The sequence below is a fragment of the Acromyrmex echinatior genome, chromosome 11 (assembly GCF_024713525.1).
Source record: "Acromyrmex echinatior isolate Ae372 chromosome 11, ASM2471352v2, whole genome shotgun sequence".
NCBI lineage: Eukaryota > Metazoa > Arthropoda > Insecta > Hymenoptera > Formicidae > Acromyrmex > Acromyrmex echinatior.
In genome coordinates, this window is record NC_141862.1 from 8261410 (window position 1) to 8276933 (window position 15524).

Below are 15524 nucleotides of genomic sequence, written 5' to 3' on the forward strand. Positions count from 1 at the left end.
CCATTCTCCGGCATCATTATTAGAAATTCTTTGCAGAATTTTATTGGTGACGTAGTTTTCATAGATGGTTTCAGTTCACATTGCGCTAATAAATGAAACAGCAAGACTTTGACTTCCAACATGGCAAATCTGTTTGCTATACACATTCTCGGTCCTAATCCGAATGGCATATAACTGAAAGAATTGTGCATTTTGTTGTTTAAAAATCTTTCTGGATCAAATTTTTCCGGATTATCGTAATACTTTTCATCATGATGGATTGCAAGAACTGGGATCCAAACAAGCATACCCTTTTTTATGATAAAAGGTATTTGGCCCGGCAATGCGGAAGGTAATTCATAAGTTTTTTCACATATTCTTTCTAAAACAGCAACTGGTGGATATAATCTAAGAGCTTCACATATTACCGCATCTAAATATTCGAGCCGATTAATAGCTTCATAAGACACTTCTCCGTTCGAATCCTCTAAAACCTTGTCAATTTCTTTGTGTAATTTTATCTGAATTTCTGGATGAGCTGCAATTTCATGAGCTGCAAAGCACATTGCAGTTGAACTGGTCTCGAAACCGCCGATGAAAAAGATAAACGCTTGCGCAGTCATGTCGTCGATGTCTAGTTTTCTACGACCTTCTTTGCCTCTGATATCCATCATTAACTGCAACATATCCGGACGTGTAATGTGTTCTGCGTCACGAGTAGCGATTGTAGTCCTTATAATATCCTGAAAGAAGTTCGAAACATAATCGTTCATAATTTTCAAATTGAGAATTCGCCCGAGTCGTGGAAATGCTCCAAGAAAAAAGAACTTTATACTGCGAAGGACCCCTGTGAAATTAGTCGCCTCCTTGCCATAAATATAGAATTTGTTCGTTGGATATTTCATAGAGTTCACTTTGATTCCAAATGCACACGTAGCAATGACATCGGTTGTATATTTAGAGCAGACATCTTTCATGTTTATATCGCCTTTATCTGCTGATAATGTCGACAGAAATTTTACAAAATTCATAGCGCATTCGGACATCAATGTGAACATCATTTTCATTTTGCTGGAAGTAAAAGAGGGACTCAACAGATTCCTCACGTTTCGCCATTTTTCTCCGTGAAGAGAAAATAAATTTTTTTCAAATAAAGGATCGTTGAAGTCGGCGAAACCACGACGATCTGGAAATGCATCGAAATTTTTAACCAGGACGGTTTTAATGAGTTCCAGATCACGGAGCAGAAAGACTGGAGTTGTCGTGAAGTAGACTCCAAAATACTTTGCGTTTGGATAGCAATTGTATATCTTCAGCATGAAATCGAAGAATGATATTCGACGAAATATCATCGATATCGTGGATCCGAATAATGGAAGAGGAGGTAAGTGTATAATACCATTTCTTTTAAAGAAATTAAAATTTTTAAAAAGATAATGAATGCTGATCACTCCAATCACTATCGATAATAATATCGACCAATATTCCATGGCACAAACGGATGTTATTTAAAAATTTTCCAACAATTTTTTTGTAAACGTCTGGTGAAATGTGTCTGACTATAGAGCACTAGCGATACTGCTGACACGAGTCGCTGCGTAGAACTGCTCGTTATAGCAGTTCCCATGTCGTAATATACTGATAATCGTTGTTATGTAATGCTTTCAAGCTATATTATGGATGGGTTCGCAATGACGCTATCCGCGCTATTTGTGTTACTCTGTCGTTGTTTTGCGTTTAATGGACAATAAAGATAGAGTAACGCAAACAGCGCTACCAGTTTCCCTGTATGCACCTTATGTAAGATCAATCAGTTGATATTTTGATCGATGGAAATCAATAAATCATTATTATGTGTGCTGTTTGCACATATGTACACACACACACACACACACACACACACACACACACACACAGAGAGAGAGCGAATTAAAAAGTTCTCTGCCATTTTGCAATTTTTTATTTTCATCTTTCATTGTATCATAAATTAGAAATCATTTTGATATTTTGGTTTCTATTACATCATATTAGTGAGAATATGTCGTTTTAATAATCATTTAATTCACTTGATTTCTTAATAAGCACTCTATTCAAGAAATGAAGTTGAAAATAAAACTGTCATATGTCTGATTGAGTAACTATCTTATACATAGTTTGAACAATAATCATTACTTTAATTTAACTATCATTTTTTTTCATAGAGTAAATATATTTACCTACTGTAAGTAAAAATATCTATTTACAATTAAAAAAATATTCATCAATATATAGTAATTTCTTTTCATTGTGAAAGTTATGAATTAACTGATCAAAATGTTACATAAAAAAATACGTTTAAGAACATGAATATTTTTTAATTTTTATGTTTTAAAAATTATTACTTTTTGTTGATAACGTGTCTTAGTTTATAATTATCAGTAATAAAAAAATTGATTTATACATAAAAATGAATTAATTAAAATATAAGTCAATTGTTTCCCATGCGAGTACCTATATTTAAAAAAGTCATGCTGTTATTAAGGGTAGTAGTAAATATTAATAAATATTAATAATAAATATCGTGTAGCTTATACACATTCCTTATCACGTTTTTTTCTATTTGTTTTCAAAACTTTATATCAATATTATGAAAATATATTGCACGCGCGCGGGCGGCGGAAAAAACAAATTCGATCATATAAATAGAAATTGCTATAATCTGTTCTGATTTTATTTTTGCTAAGCTATATTTCAACAATATTTCAGTAATACTAATAATTAATTCAATATATTAAAATGCCTAACAATTTATGTTCTAACAATTGCGGAGGCTCATATAGGCATTTTATTTATATTGGATTTATTCTTGAAGTTACAAGATTATTGACTAATAATTAACATTCGCAATAAATAATTTTAATAAATAATGTTGATTTCATTATTATTTCATACAATACTATAATACTATAATATATATACAATACTATAATATGTCTATATTCATGAAAGTCCATGTATAATTCCTATTAAAAAGGAATTTTTATTAAAATGTAATTTTTTTATAAGTTGTTATTAAAATGTAATTTTTTTTATAAGTTTTTATTAAAATGTAAGTTTTTTATAAGTTTTTAATAAGTTGAATTTAGACCAATGAGAATGAATCAAATAAAGAAAGTAATCCTTTTTTTGGTTGAAACGGATGTCGTTTGGTTGAAACGAATTTTGTTTAATATAATAATACTCATATTTATAAGTAACACAGTTTATTATTGATAATGTTAATATTTACAAATTACTGTTGAAAATTTGTAAATATAATACATTAATCAGTTCTATACAGCACAGGCCGATGCGGACCCTTAAATGACAAACATGAATTGAAGCTGGAAATAACATTACACATTAATCGTCAATTTAATAACGATAATAAAAATAAATTTTTAAATATTTCAAAGAATTGATAACTGTAATTTTTTTATAATATCTGTATTATTACCATTTCAAATGTTTTCTGAGGCTTAATCCGTTACTACAGGAATAGACTCCAATACAGGATGCATATTTTTTCTACGCTGAATATTCAACCAGAATCCATTTTTCGGCATTATCATGAAATCTTTGTAAAATTCTATTGGGGACCTAGTCTTTGCAGAAGGTTTTAGCTCACATCGCGCTAATAAGTGAAAGAACAATATTTTGACTTCCAGCATGGCAAACCTATTAGCTATGCACATTCTCGGTCCTAATCCAAATGGCATATAATTCGAAGAATTGTTCATCTTGTTGTTTAAAAATCTTTCTGGATCAAATTTCTTCGGATTGTCGTAATACTTTTCATCATGATGGATTGCAAGAACAGGAATCCAAGCAACCATACCTTTCTTCATGATAAAAGGTTTCTCGTTCGGCAACGCGGGTGGTAACTCAAAAGTTTTTTTACATATTCTTTCTAATGCTGTGATTGGTGGATATAATCTAAGAGCCTCACTTATCACCGCATCTAAATATTCGAGTCGATTAATGGTTTCGTAAGACACTTCTCCGTTCGATTCGTCCAAAACTTTGTCGATCTCTTGTTGCAATTTTAACTGAATTTCTGGATTAGCTGCTATTTCGTGAGCTGCAAAGCACATTGCAGTGGAACTGGTCTCGAAACCGGCGAGGAAAAAGATGAACGCTTGCGCAGTCATGTCGTCGATGTCTAATTCTCTGTGACCTTCTTTGCCTCTCATATCCATCATTAACTGCAGCATATCCGGACGTGTAATGTGTTCTGCGTCGCGAGTTGCGATTGTAGTCCTTATAATGTCTTTGAAGAAATTTGATAAATAATCGTCTATAAATTTCATATTGAGAATTCGCACAAGTGTCGGAAACATTCCAATAAAAAAGAACTTTATATTGCGACTGACTCCTTTGAAGTTACTCGCCTCCTTGCCGTAAGTATAGAATTTATTCGTTGGATCCTTCATAGAATTGACTTTGATTCCAAATGCACAGGTAGCGATGACGTCGTTTGTATATTTAGAACAGACGTCTTTCATGTTTATATCGCCTTTATTTGCTGGTGATAATAGAAATTTTGCAAAATCCACAGCACATTCGGACATCAATGTGAACATCATTTTCATCTTGCTGGAAGTAAAAGACGGAGTCAACAGATTTCTCACATTCCGCCATTCTTCTCCGCTAAGAGAAAACAAATTTTTCTTAAATAAAAAATCGTTAAAGTCGGCGAAACCACGACGATCTGGAAACGCCTCAAAATTTTTAACAAGGACAGTTTTAATGAGTTCGAGATCGCGAAGTAAGAAGATTGGAATTGTCGTGAAGTACAATCCAAGATACTTTGCGTTTGGATTGAAATTGTATATCTTCAACAAGAAATCAGAGTATGACATCCGACGGAATAGAACCGACATCGCGGATCCAAATAATGGAACAGGCGGCATGTGTATAATATCATTTCTTTTAAAGAAATTAAAATTTTTAAAAAGATAATTAATGCTGATCACACCGATCACTATCGATAATAGTATCGACCAATATTCCATGGCAGAAATAGATGTTATTACAAGATCTTTTTACAATCTCTTTTTAAACGTTTCATGAAATACGACTGGCTACACACAGAACACTTGCGATACCGTTGGTGCGAGTTGTTGCATACTACTGCTCGTCACAGCAACTCCTATCGCATAATATACTAGTGAATTTAGTGAAATAAATGTTACAAGTATGTGTTAAGATAATGCTATCAATATTACTCTGTCCTTGTTTTACATTTAATATATGATAATATTGGGTGGATTCATATAATCTCGGTTTTTGAAGGCTAAAATGAAACAAGTTTTTTTCATACAAAGAATGAATTTTAATCAATGATATATTCTCCGTATGATATATACGTTTTTGTTGATGACCTCTTGCCATCTTTTCAACAATTTCATTATTCCACTCTCATAGAAGGTCTGGGGCTTAGAGGCGAAAAACCGGTCGAGGTACGTTTTTACAGCTGTCTGATCAGCGAACGATTTCCCGTTGAGGGAGTTTTGTAGGGACCGGAACAAGTGGTAGTCGGATGGCGCAAGGTCTGGTGAATACGGTGGGTGGGGCAAAACATCCCAGCCAAGTTGCACTAATTTTTGCTGAGTGATTATTGCGGTGTGGGGTCTGGCGTTGTCATGGTGGAATATGACACCTTTGCGATTGACCAGTTCTGGACGTTTCTGTCGCAATGCTTGATTCAATTTCGTTTACTGCGTGCAGTAGACCTTCGAATCAATCGTTTTTCCCTGAGGAAGCAACTCGTAAAACAGCACACCACGATGATCCCACCATATGGATAGCAAAATCTTCTTTGGATGCAGGCTGGCCTTCGGGGTGGCATTCGGCGGCTCGCCAGCGATTCCCCATGATCTCTTGCGCACTATGTTGTCGTAGATGATCCACTTTTCGTCGCCAGTCACTATTCGTTTGAGAAACGGATCGCTTTCGTGCCGCTTCAGAAGTGAATTGCAGATGGACATGCGATTGGCCAGGTTCTCCTCGGTCAGCTTGTGCGGCACCCAAAGAGCGGGACACGTAGCCAAGCTGTTGCAAATGTCTTTGAACGGTTCCATAATCTATTTTAAGTGTCTCCGCAATCTCTCGCACCTTTAGCGTCCGGTCTTGCTCAACCAGTGCCTTGATATCATTCGAATCAACCTTGGTGGGCCTCCGCAGCTCGCTTGCCTTTCTTGAAGTAATAAAGTAAAATATGCCGAAAATGCACCTTATTCTCCGACATGTTCACAGGCTTGTAGCACAAACAAAACTAATGCCAATGAAACCAAATTTGACAGATAAAAAGAGCGAACTGTCACCTTTCCAAAACATATTTGGATTGCCTGATTAGGCAACCAGAACCGGAGATATTCGGAAAAAATTTGCACTACTAACAAAAACCGAGAGATTATATGGATCCATCCAATACATATGTATATATGCATGTATGTATGGAAATATATACACATATATGTTACATATGTGCAAACATATAGCATACATAACAATGAATTATTGTTATGCATTGATATCAACGCTAATTTTACATAAGATGAGTTAAAAGAAACGATACTGATACCAGCGCTATTTGTGAGAGAGAGAGAGAGAGAGAGAGAGAGAGAGAGAGAGAGAGAGAGAAAGAGGGAGGAGAGAGATTCATGATATATATATATATATATACATACATACATGTACAGTATGTCTGTTAAGTTTTGACAAAGCGCTCTTGTATAGATAGAGTGAATTAAACTAAATCAAAAAGTTGTCTCTCATTTTGCAATTTTTTATTTTTATTTTTGATTCTATCATGATAAATTAAAAATTATTTTGACCTTGGTTCCTACATCATATTAGTGAGAATATGTCGTTCTAACAATCATTCAATTTTCTCGATTACTTAATCAGCATTGTGTTCAAGAAATGAAGTTGAAAACAAAACTATTATATGTATGATTGAGTAAATATCTTATATATAGTTTGAACAAGAATCATTAATTTAATTTAACTACCATTAAGTATATATATTTACTTACTGTAAGTAAAAATGTCTACTTATTTAAAAAAATATTTATTATGATATAGAGTAATTTCTTTTCAGTGTGTAAGTTATGAATTAACTTACTAAAAAAAATATTACATAAGAAATATGTTTAAAAACCTGTATATCTTCTAATTTTTAATCTTTAAAAAAATATTATTTGTTACTGATAACGTGTCTTAGTTTATAGTTATTTATAAGTAATAAAGAAAACTGATTTATACATAAAAATGAATTAATTAAAATATCAATTGATCACCACGCGAACACATTTTAAAAAGCGCTATTACTAAAAGTAATAGTAAATATTAAGAAAATAAATATTAATAAGATAGTAAATATTAATATAAATATAAATAATTATAATTATATATATTAAATTAATAATAAATATGAATAATAAATATCCTATACGCATTCCTTATCGTGTTTTCTTCTGATTGATTTTAAAAAAATCTATATCAATGTATTATAAAAATATATTACGGAAAAAGCAAATTCGATCATATAAATAAAAATTGCTGTAATCTGTTCAGATTTTATTTTTGCTAAATTGTAATTCAACAATATTTCAATAATACTAATTATTAATTCAATAAGATAAATGCCGGCCTGTATGTATGCAAACTTCGCTTGGTAAGTACATTGTCGGCGAATTATGTTTCATCGCATTATAAATATATAATTTATGCTCTAACAATTACAGAGGCTCATATAAGCGTTTTATTTATATTGGATTTGTTCTTGAAGTTACAAAACTATTAATTTATTAATTAATAATTAACTATAATAATAGATAATAATAAATAATAAACATTCGCAATAAGTAATTTTAATATCTAATGTTGATTATCATTTCATATAATATTATAATACAATATGTATGCGTTCATCAAGGTGCATGTGTAATTTCGATTAGAAAAAGTAATTTTTATTAAAATGTATTTTTTTTTATAAGTTGAATTTAAACCGATGAATCTAAATCAAATGGGAGGAAGAATTTATTTTTCAATTGAAACGGATCTTGATAATTTTGTAATAATAATTTTGTAATAATAATAAATTTTGTAAAAATAATCATATTTGTAAAAAACTCAGTTAATCCTTGATAATTTAATATTTATAAATCGCAGTTGAAAATTTATAAATACATTACTCAGTTCTATACAGTATACATCGATGCGGACTCTTAAATTACAAACATGAATTAAAGGTGGAAATAAAATTATACATTACAATAATCATCAATTTAATAACGATGATAAAAAAGAATTTTAAAACACTTCAAAGAATTGAAAAAAAAACTGTAATTTTTTATAATGTGCATTATTATCATTTGAAATGTTTTCTGAGGCTTAATTATCCATTACTACAGGAATAGATTCCAATACAGGATGCATATTTTTTCTACGCTGAATATTCAATCAAAATCCATTTTTCGGCATTATTATGAAATCTTTGCAAAATTGTATTGGGGACGTAGTTTTTGCAGAAGGTTTGAGCTCACATCGCGCTAATAAGTGAAAGAACAAGACTTTAATTTCCAGCATGGCAAACCTATTAGCTATGCACATTCTTGGTCCTAATCCGAATGGCATATAATTCAAAGAATTGTTCATCTTGTTGTTTAAAAATCTTTCTGGATCAAATTTCTTCGGATTGTCGTAATACTTTTCATCATGATGGATTGCAAGAACAGGAATCCAAACAAGCATACCTTTCTTCATGATAAAAGGTTTCTCATCCGGCAATGCGGGTGGTAACTCAAAAGTTTTTTCACATAATCTTTCTAAAAGTATCATTGGTGGATATAATCTAAGAGCCTCATTTATCACCGCATCTAAATATTCCAGCCGATTAATGACTTCGTAAGACACTTCGCCGTTTGATTTCTCTAAAACGTTGTCGATCTCTTGTTGTAATTTGGTCTGAATTTCTGGATTAGCTGCAATTTCATGAGCTGCATAGCACATTGCAGTTGAACTGGTCTCAAAACCGCCGAGGAAAAAGATGAATGCTTGCGCAGTCATGTCGTCGATGTCTAATTCTCTGTGACCTTCTTTGCCTCTGATATCCATCATTAATTGTAGCATATCCGGACGTGTAATGTGTTCCGCATCACGAGTCATGATTGTAGTTTTTATAATGTCCTTGAAGAAATTCGACACATAATCATCCAAAATCTTTATATTGAGAATTCGACTGAATCTTGGAAAAGTTCCAAGAAAAAGGAATTTTATACCGCGGATGAACCCTCTGAAGTTACTCGCCTCTTTGCCATAAACATAGAATTTATTTGTTGGATCCTGCATAGAGTTGACTTTGATTCCAAACGCACATGTAGCGATGACGTCGTTTGTATATTTTGAGAAAACATCTTTCGTATTTATACTTTCTTCATCCGCTGATGTCGATATAAATTTTACAAAATCCACAGCACATTCCGACATCAACGTAAACATCATTTTCATCTTGCTGGAAGTAAAAGAGGGACTCAACAGATTCCTCACATTTCGCCATTTTTCTTCACGAAGAGAAAACAAATTTTTTTCAAATAAAGGATCGTTAAAATCGGCGAAACCATGACGATTTGGAAATGCATCGAAATTTTTAACAAGAACGGTTTTAATGAATTCGAGATCGCGAAGCAAGAAGACTGGAGTTGTCGTGAAATACAATCCATAATACTTTGCGTTTGGATTGAAATTGTATATCTTCATCATAAAATCGAAGAATGATATTCGACGGAATATCAACGATATCGTGGATCCGAATAATGGAAGAGGAGATAAGTGTATAATACCATTTCTTTTAAAAAAATTAAAATTTTTAAAAAGGTAATGAATGCTGATCACACCAATCACTATCGATAATACTATCGACCAATATTCCATGGCACAAATAGATGTTATAGAAGATCTTCCTACAATTTCTTTTTAAACGTTTGATACAATGTGACTAACAGAGCGACACTGCTAACACGAGTCGGTGCATATTACTGCTCGTCATAGCAGCTCCTATCTCGTAATATACTATTATAGTAATCTTAGTAAAGTAAATGTTTTCAAGCATTGTAAGTATAAAATGACGCAATCAGTATTGCTCTGTTCTTGTTTTATGAATCATAAAGAGAGAATGAGTCAAGTATCAATAGCACTCAAGTATCAAGTATCAGTATAAAGTTTTCCTTAACGCATCTTATATAAGGTCAATCGGCATTGGTATTTTGGATGATATAAATTAGTTATCAATTAGAATCTTTGCTGTGTATGCTGTATATTTGCACATATATAATATATATATATATATATATATATATATATTAGGTGTTGGAATTAATTCGTAGCGTTTTTTAATGAAAGAATGTTATTTATTTCACATGAGCATTAAAAAATACATTAATGAAAGTACTTCCCATCACTTGTAAAACGCTACGAATTAATTCCAACACCTAATATATATATAGTTATATACAATTGAATTGCTTATGTAATCTGTAAAATGTACATGAACAATCTTTCATAATCATATTAAAAGTGCAATTGGAAGACTGAAGTATATATGTATATAGGATGTCCCGTATCTTTTCATTAATATTTCGGAGAGTGGAAGAGGAAAATTGAAATATTGAATTGAAAGTTCCTTTACAAGTTTTGACTTAGATCATTATTTATTCAGTTATGTTATTAATGTTTACAGTTGAGGTCAATCAGAGAGCACGCAGACGGAATATGCAAAAGCGTAGCATGCCATGAGACTCTCGCGCTTGTTATGCATTCTCCCGATTGAAAATTTAATTATTTATATTAATTTTTTATATTAATTAATAAATAAATCAATAAATAAAAAAAGGGTGAATAAATAAATAAATAAATAAATAAATAAATAAACAAATAAAATAAAATGAAATTTAATAAAAAAATAAAATTTAAAATAAAATATCTATCCAACATAAAATAAATATCTATTTAAAATGAAATGATTTCATTTTATTTTATTTAAAAATATTCTCTTTTAGTTTAACAAATAATGAAAAGTTATTCAGTTTATATAAGAACAAAATTTTAGGAAATCTTATATATTGCAAAGCATCATTTTATCATCTATAGACATAAGTCTATGCAAGTTTTCGTTATTTTATTTTATCTTCTATTTCTTATCTTTATATTTATTTATTATCTTTATATTTGTTATATTTGTTTTCATTATTGTTTGTTAATATGAGGTGAATAAAATATGAGACTTTAGTATGTAACTTAAGTATGTAACGAATATGCCACTGATAAATTTGTTAAAATTGCATCACAGATTTCAATTTAATTTCTTCAATGCTTTCTTATTATTTATTATTAATATTTAATCGTTGACTTCATCAGTATTAAAATCATAAATTATGTAGAATGACTGTGCAGTTTCTAATAGATGTATACAGACCTAATAAAATTCACAGATATATTGCATCAAAGTACAGATATGTGTTAATTAATCGTTAGCAAATTACGTAACATATGAAGTATATTAATAAAATACATAAAACTTTATTTATTAAACTGATTTTTGTTACTGTATAATGTCATTATAATTTTGATTTTACAATTTTGTGATGTTCACTTTTTTACTTTTATCTTTGATGCTATTTATTTTAATTTATTTTAATTTACTTTTATCATGATAAATTAGAAATCATTTTAATCTTTATTGCTGTTACATCATACTGATGAAAATATATCATTCTGATAATTATTTAATTCACTCGATTACTTGATAAACATTGTATTAAAAAAGTGAAGTTAAAAATAATATTATCTTTAAAGATATGTGATAATACCAACGTTCGTGAACCTTGCCATTCACTTTATCAGGACGAGATGCACAGTTTCAGTACACACAACATCGAGCGGCAAACAAATATTATAAAAAAATTGAAAAAAGAAAAATACATCTGTATATATTCACATCTCGTCAGTGAATAGATATATTAATTTATTATAATATTAACACATGAATGACATAAAAAAATCTAAAAAAGGAATCGTACTTCGCGAGCTAAACGTTCAATAATCCGTTTTATGATCTCGTCGTCGGTAATTTTATTCAAGAAGAATGTGAATGGCTGAGGGAAATACGATAATGAACGGTAGATTTACGGAATTAAAGGTAGAGACACATTTCGACTTTCACTTCACCGACGTTGATCATCGTCGTTTATCTTATCGATAATAATCTGCGTTTCGTGTAACTTCCGATAAATTCCAAGGTTTGCTGTATCTTAACTTTTATGCTCTTTATCAATGAAAATCTTATTCGGTACATAATTTTGTCTGCTTAGCTCTTAATAAAGAACATAAAAGAAAGAGACAAAGAGAAAAGGAGAGTTGTGTAGTTTCTAATAGATGTATAGACCTAATGAAATTCACATAGATATATTGCATCGAAGTATGTGTTAATTAATCGTTAGCAGATTACGTAACATGTGAAATATGTTAATAAAATACATAGAAGTTTATTTATTAAATTGATTTTGCGCTTGTATGATTAATTTAATTTTAGATTGTTTAACGTAATGTTAGAGAAAGAGAATTTTATGGTCGATGAATAAATTTAGACGAAGCAATTTGATTCAGCAAATCTACTTACGCAGATCTACTTTACACGTCTGTAATTCAGTAGTATTTGCTTATACGGATATAAAGGGTTTATGGATTTGACAACTTATATACATATTTAAGAGTTTATGAACAGCAATTGATGAATCAGATAAACAATCGATTATAAACAGAGAGAGAAAAAAGCCCTACTGATCCTTCTTGTGTCGTTTGCATGACTGCTCATCGTTTGTTCGTCTATTCTTCCGTCTTGCCAATTGAATGAGTGAGAGAGGAGGACGAGAGCCATTTCACTTCCTTCTCGTACCTCCTGCTTACTCAAGCGTTAATTTAATTAATGGTTAAGAATCCTTCTACATTCCAATGAGAGTACACAATCGTCACGGTGCTTGAGAATACTTATCGTCCCAACGGTATGTTACTTTTCCGGTACTCGGATTAATGTCGTGCGTAACATTGCTAAATTATTGTCGTCGTTAACAGAAATTATGGTTGAAACTCAGATTATTTTTATCACTGATACAATTATGAATTTTGAATCGTACAATATATTTCGTAATTATAAAAAAGGCTTTATTGAAACAAACGGTATAATGTGTCTGAACAAAGAGAGATCGATGTCTTAATCAAGAGAACAGAGAGAAGAGAGAAGAGAGAACAGAGACTCTGTTATTCATTCATAAAAATCTAAAATTATTGTAGTATGTATATGGATGTAATAAAGAGAAAATTTATCACAGCGAGCAAACAAAACCGTTATGAAAGTCTGGTGTACTGGTTTCGTAATCATCACGCAGAGAAATTATCGTAACCTGCGTAATCTAAAAACAGTTCTGAGAAACTAACGATCTGAAACAGTGAATTGTCGCATTTGTGCTTTCCGTAAACTACTGTTGCGTGTTCGATCGCGGTTGATTTTCGGATAGCGGTTTACTAAAAGTGATTTCTCACACGTCACTGCGGATTGCGGGCAGTGACGTAACTCGCGCGGTTGTTCGACTTTCATTCTTTTCGCACACGTTCGTACAATCGCGATTCCGTTAACGAGGGCCGCAATTAATAACTTCTTACGCGGAAGTCGTCGTCGGTTACGCGTCTCTCTTTTTGCCATATCGCCTTCTTCGTCTTCCGTTATTGTTACGCGATGAAACGGTGATCTGCACCGTAGAATTGGAGCTGCGGAAGTTCCCTCCGCAACGTGCCGGTTCCCCATTCACCTATAGATTAGCCGACAATAGCAAATATGCATGTTGATAGCGGTGAGAGAGCGAAAAGGAATCAGCGAGGGCGTAGACTATATATAGATCCGCTATAGCACTTTAGCTTTATCGAACTGCAGATTGTTCAGTTTGCAGTAACGATAAAACAGAGTGAATAGAGTATAATAATATACGTAGGATAAAATAAAGAAAATATTAGATTATAAATTAATTATATCAACTTGTTTTCTAATATATTAATTTTAATTAAGTTTTTAGAATTATTTTGCTTCCTACTATAGATACTAATTCTAATTAAGTTCTTAGAATCATTTTGTTTCCTATTATAGATATTAATTGTAATTAGATTCTTAGAACTATTTTATTTTCTAAAGTATATCCCCCGAAGTAATCGCGTGAACACTCAATCAAGCCTCTTTCATTACAATTTATATGAATAAAATATCTTTTGCGTGTAGACCACAATCTGTTCTGAAACAAAACAATCCTCTTGCTCTTATCCACGCACTACCGTTTCCGCCTGATTTTATTTACCACACATGTATACGCAAGTGCGTATCCGTTCGCATTCATCCGCGAACGCATTACGTTTCTTCACGTATACGCCTCATCCCTGAGGCCTGTAATTTGGCAGGCCCAAAGCGACAGATCTATAATCATTTCACGCTCTCCATATCCGGTATATTTGCGAGTACGTATAACGGAATGTTAGGATGTAGACAGTAGTAATAGTTCCCGAAGCAATATACTAATTTCTCATTTACAAGTCAGATATAAATATTTATGAGAAAAATATTTTACAGATATGGATACTGTTGAGCGAATAAAATCATTAAATATTCAAATAAAATACAATTGAAATATATTTACGCACTACTAAATTCATTTGCAGTTAACTTCACTTGGCAAATACATTTCAATTATTTGCGAATTATATCTTATCGCTTTATTTTCGCATTGACCATGAAAATTCACGTAGACATTTTACTTGTTTATTTTTAGAACAAAACTATTAATTTAATTTATTTTACTTTATTTTAATTTAAAAATATTCTATCAATATATTATATGTTCTTTCTGATAAGCACTGAATAATTTCAAGTTTAAAAGATTTCCGTCTATTTAAATTGATAATCAGACGTATCAATGAGATCAGTCATCCGATTATATATCGGAGTGATGTTTTCAGATCGGCCGTGCTCGTAGCCGCTTATTCTTTTGCGTGATTATTCCACGATTATTGCACGGATTCGGAGGTATGCGGCCTGTATCATAAACGCTTTCTTGCTACCACTATTCTACCAACATAGAATTAACGATGGTTAATAAGAATCCTCGACTTGCTCCGCCACCACATCTGCTGTAATTATCGTACACGCCATGCATAACATTTTGACTCGGCACCTGAGCGAGTTTGGTGATCGGTATGTTAATGATGTGCGCCGGTGGTCCAGCCTCACTTTCCTTCGAATAACCCTTTCGCGTGTATTTATACGGGCTATTCGCACAAGAGGACACGCGTATACACACGCGCGTGTACGTGAAAAATCGAAGCCGCTCGTAAAATTAAAATCGCATCGGTCGTGGCTGAAATCGCGAATAAATTACATAGATTTACGGATAAGCCAGCTCGTATTACTTTTCCCCAGAAAGCAC

The 15524-nt window shown here is 31.9% G+C and overlaps 3 protein-coding genes across 4 annotated transcripts; all 3 read right to left on the reverse strand.

Moving 5' to 3' along the window:
• Window positions 1-107: 107 nt before the first annotated feature.
• On the reverse strand, window positions 108-1618 carry LOC105149672 (cytochrome P450 9e2). Its single transcript, XM_011062251.2, has 2 exons — window positions 290-1618; window positions 108-174 (listed from the first exon to the last, which is right to left on the reverse strand). The coding sequence occupies exons 1-2, from the start codon at window positions 1467-1469 to the stop codon at window positions 155-157; spliced, it is 1200 nt and encodes a 399-aa protein (XP_011060553.2). The 5' UTR covers window positions 1470-1618; the 3' UTR covers window positions 108-154.
• A 1586-nt stretch (window positions 1619-3204) lies between these two features.
• LOC105149673 (cytochrome P450 9e2) lies at window positions 3205-6088 on the reverse strand. Of its 2 annotated transcripts, XM_087410928.1 has the most exons (3): window positions 5090-5477; window positions 3455-4593; window positions 3205-3341 (listed from the first exon to the last, which is right to left on the reverse strand). In XM_087410928.1, the coding sequence occupies exon 2, from the start codon at window positions 4587-4589 to the stop codon at window positions 3477-3479; it is 1113 nt and encodes a 370-aa protein (XP_087267054.1). In that variant the 5' UTR covers window positions 4590-4593; window positions 5090-5477; the 3' UTR covers window positions 3205-3341; window positions 3455-3476. The 2 variants fall into 2 exon arrangements, with proteins under 2 accessions (XP_087267054.1, XP_011060554.1); XM_011062252.2 differs by having other exon boundaries at window positions 3455-6088.
• Window positions 6089-7560: 1472 nt separating this feature from the next.
• Window positions 7561-10070, reverse strand: LOC105149674 (cytochrome P450 9e2). Its single transcript, XM_011062253.2, has one exon. The coding sequence runs from the start codon at window positions 9934-9936 to the stop codon at window positions 8467-8469; it is 1470 nt and encodes a 489-aa protein (XP_011060555.1). The 5' UTR covers window positions 9937-10070; the 3' UTR covers window positions 7561-8466.
• Between the last annotated feature and the right edge of the window lie 5454 nt (window positions 10071-15524).